This window comes from Lupinus angustifolius, unplaced genomic scaffold, assembly GCF_001865875.1.
Source record: "Lupinus angustifolius cultivar Tanjil unplaced genomic scaffold, LupAngTanjil_v1.0 Scaffold_32_86, whole genome shotgun sequence".
Lineage (NCBI taxonomy): Eukaryota > Viridiplantae > Streptophyta > Magnoliopsida > Fabales > Fabaceae > Lupinus > Lupinus angustifolius.
Window position 1 is genome coordinate 14,518 of NW_017720731.1, and position 4,423 is coordinate 18,940.

General features: G+C 37.9%; 1 protein-coding gene across 1 annotated transcript; it reads right to left on the reverse strand.

Annotated features, from left to right (window-relative positions):
• Window positions 1-3,437: 3,437 nt before the first annotated feature.
• Window positions 3,438-4,031, reverse strand: LOC109338660. The gene has a single exon (XM_019575946.1). The coding sequence runs from the start codon at window positions 4,029-4,031 to the stop codon at window positions 3,438-3,440; it is 594 nt and encodes a 197-aa protein (XP_019431491.1).
• Between the last annotated feature and the right edge of the window lie 392 nt (window positions 4,032-4,423).

Below are 4,423 nucleotides of genomic sequence, written 5' to 3' on the forward strand. Positions count from 1 at the left end.
ACAACTCCTAGTTTGTGTCTAAGTTCTTCAAATCTTCCTTTCTTCAATGGTTTGGTGAATATGTCTGCAATCTGATTTTCAGAATTGCAGAACTTCAACTTGAGCCTTTCTCTATTTACTTGATCTCGTAAGTAATGGAAACGTGTCTCAATGTGCTTGCTCCTCTCGTGTGCAACTGGATTCTTGGCAAGATTTATGGCTGATTTATTCTCAACCATTAGCAACATGCTCTCTCCTTCCTTCCTTAGCTCTTTGAGTAAAGTTTCCAACCAAACTGATTGGCAAGCAGCCATACAGGCAGAGATATATTCTGCTTCACATGAGGATAGAGCCACCACAGTTTGCTTCTTGGAACACCATGATATTGAAGCATCACCAAGCATGAATATATAGTCTGCTGTACTCTTTCTATCATCCTTATCCCCACACCAGTCTGCATCACTATACCCAACCATGTTGTGTTTGTTTGTATTGCTGCAAGTTTTATTGGGAAGCAACAAACCATACCCAATTTTTCCTTTTATGTATCTGAGTAGTCATTTTGCAGCAAGTAGATGAGATCTCTTTGGTGTTTGCATAAATCTGCTCACAATTCCAACACCATAAGCAATGTCAGGCCTTGTATTGCATACATATCTCAAACACCCTATCATTTGTCTAAAGAGAGTGTTATCTACTGCTTGATCTTCATCAGTTGAGGTACTAGAGATTCCAGTTTCAACTAGTGTAGAGACTGAGTTGTAATTGTGCATCTGAAATCGTTCCGACACATCAAGAGCATATTTTCTTTGGTGCATGAAGAAACCATTCTCTGTTTCTTTGAATTGCAGACCAAGAAAGTAAGATAGTTTGCCCAAGTCACTCATGTCAAATTCAGCTTTCATATTATCTTTGAATGTAGAAATTTCTTCGATCTCTTTGCCTGTTACCAACAAATCGTCCACATACAAGCAAATTATTAGCAAGTTATCCAAGTTTGAACCTCTTACATAGATTCCATACTCAACAGTTCATTTAACAAAACCAAGTTGTGCAAGGAACCCATTGATTTTCTTTTTCCAGGCCCTTGGTGCCTGTTTCATACCGTAGAAAGGCTTGTGCAACTTATAGACTTGATCTTCCTTTCCTGCCACTATAAAACCTGGTGGTTGAGTGATATATACCTCTTCTACCAAGGGTCCATTTAGAAAGGCAGATTTAACATCCATTTGGTGAATTGGCCAATTGTGATAGCTTGCCAATGACACAACTAGTCTTATGGTTTCTATCCTTGCCACAGGAACAAATACTTCGTCATAATCCAGTCCTTGTTTCTGCAAGAACCCTTTTGCCATCAATCTAGCTTTGTGCTTAGTCACCTCACCTTTTGGATTTACTTTTACTTTGTAAACCCACTTAACATATATTGCTCTCTTGTTTGATGGTAGCTTAGTGAGTTCCCAAGTCTGATTTCTTTCAATTGACTTGAGTTCCTCTTTCATGGCTTCATTCCAATGAAGCTCATTTACTGCCTCATCAAAGCTTACTGGTTCCACTTCTACTATCAGAGCTATATGTACTAGATCTCCTTCTGTAGTAATGCTTGAATCTGGGAAGACTTCATAGTCACCCAGTCTCTGTGGAGCTTGTCTTGTTCTAAGAGGTCTTCTTGAGTTGGTTCTTCTATCAACAGATTGTTCTATGATTTGTTGTTCAACACAGGGTAGTTGTTCTGTTGAATTGTGTTCCTCAAGATGTAGTAATGTTTGCCTTTATGTTCCTTCAGAATTTTGATTCCAATCCCAAGCTTGTGACTTATCAAACCTTACATCTCTGCTTAGCATTATCTTTTGAGTTGAAGGATCATAAACTTTATATGCCCCTGTTGAGTGAAAGCCAAGTAGGATCATCTTTACACTTCTGTCATCAAGCTTCTTCCTTAGTTGATTAGGAACATGCTTGTAGCATATTGAGCCAAAGATCCTTAGGTGACTCACATTTGGCTTTAAACCCGACCAAGCTTCTTCAGGTGTGATTTCCTTCAGCCTTTTAGTAGGAGGTCTGTTTAGTATGTAGGTTGCAGTTGAGATAGCCTCACCCCAGAATTTCTTAGGTAGATTCCTTGTTTTGAGCATGCTTCTTGCCATGTTGAGAAATGTCCTATTTAATCTCTCTGCAGTGCCATTATGTTGTGGAGTGTATGGAGCTATCACTTCATGAATCATTCATTCCTTGATGCAAAATTTTGTCCATTTGTTTGAGTTGTATTCCCCACCCCCATCAGTTCTTAGAGTCTTTAATTTCTGTCCACTCTGCCTTTCAACTTGAGTTTTGAAGTTTGTGAAGGGGGTGAACACATCATTCTTCCTTTTAATCAGATACACCCAGACTTTTCTTGTGAAATCATCAATGAAGTTCACAAAAAATTTGTTGTCTCCCAATGAGTTTTCTTCAAATGGACCACAAACATCTGAGTAGACCAACTCAAGTGTTCTTTTGGTCTTGGATTGAATGTGAGTGGTAAATGATGTTTTGGTTTGTTTGCTTGCTAAGCATTCTTCACACAAGCCACCACGTATGTTAATTGATGGTAAGCCATTCACAATCTCAGCTCTGCTCAATGATTCAAGGCTCTTAAAATTCAGGGGTGCATACCTCTTGTTCCATATCCAACTATCTTGAGAGACTTTAGAGATAAGACAGCTATGATTTCCCACTTGAATCCCAATTTTGAATGTCCTGTTACTTGATAGAGGGACCTTCAGAATTAAGTTCTTTCCAGCATCAAATACCTTAAGAGTTTTGTTCATCATTGACATAGTGTATCCTCTTTCAAGCAGTTGCCCCATGCTCAAGAGATTGCTCTTCATCTTGGGCACATAGAGCACATTATGAATGCTTGAGTATCTTCCATCCTTCCTTTGAATTGAAATGTCTCCAATCCCTTCAGACTCAATAAATCTATGATCTACAAACTTGACTCTACTCTTAGCTGTTTCATCAAGATTTGAAAACTATTCTCTATGGCCTGTCATATGATTTGAGCAGCTCGTATCTAGGTACCAACAATTACCATTGACTTGATCCTTTTCAGTTGGGACCATGAGAAGAAATTGTTCTTCATCTGACTCATCTTCATGAGCCAATCTTGCTTCTGCTGTCCCAACATTCTCATGCTTGAATCTGCATTTAGAGGCAAAGTGCCCAAGATTCTTGCAATTGTAACATTGGATCTTGCTTTTATCAGACTTCTTCTTATGCTTTATGTTTGCTTGTTCTTGAGATAAGTTGGAGCTTGAATCCTGTCTTGATTTATCACTGCTTATTCCTTTATCAGCTTTCATTCTACCCTTGCTTTTCTTGCTAAAGTTTCCTTGGCTAGAGTGTCTTTTGAATGAGTATGCTTGTAGAGCTTGAGGTTGGTGTTCACCTCTATCTTGACTCCTCTTCTTGATTCTCTACTCGTGTGCTTCCAAGTAGCTCTGCAACTCATCAATCTTGAATTGGTCAAGATCTTTTGATTCTTCTATAGCCACAACCACATGATCAAATTTGGGTACCAATGTTCTCAAAACCTTCTCCACTAATAGTTGTTCTTTCATCTCATCACCACAACTTTTCATTTGGTTTGTAAGAGATCTGATTTTTGTGAAATAATCTGAGATTGTTTCACAATCTTTCATCTGCAGCAACTCATATTCCCTTCTTAGAGTCTCCAGTTTAACCTTCTTCACTTTTCCTGCCCCTGCATAACACTTTTCCAAGTTTTCCCAAGCTTTTTTGGATGTTCTCGCACTTGAGATCTTCTCAAAGTTTGATTCATCTACACATTGATGAATAATGAAGAGTGCCTTACAATCTTTTCTCTTGCCTTCTCTGAATGTAGATTGTTGAACCTCAGGTGCATCATCTTCAACTGTTTGAACACCATTCTGCACTACTTCAAGAACTTCTTGATAACCAAAGAGCACCTTCATCTGCACTTGCCATCTATCATAATTATTCCCAACCAGAACTGGTAATGACATAGTGAAACCATTGTTCGTGGCCATTGTTCTTATGTCTCCAAATCTTCCTTCCACAGCTTCCAGTCTCGAACAAAAGGCTCTGATACCACTGTGGAATCTTTAAGAATAAACACTACACCTTATGCAACTAATGAAGAACAAGATGAGAAGAATATGAATTGTGTTGTGAGGAAAGAAAATAGAGAAAGAGAAAGAAGAAATCATAAGAAAAACAGAAGGAATTGAGTGAAAAATGCATATGTATTTCATCATGTAATCAAGAGAATTACAACAGCTATTTATAGTAACATTTCAACAACCATCAACTAACTCCAACTAACTGAACTTACTATCTTTGGAAATTCCTAACTAAATAAAAAACTATCAATATAAGAAACTGAATTATTTCTAACAAAAAGCATGTACTTTTATTTCTT

Coding starts and splice junctions, on each gene's coding strand:
- LOC109338660 (XM_019575946.1), bottom strand. CDS start 4,031: ATGGCCACGAACAATGGTTTCACTATGTCATTACCAGTTCTGGTTGGG.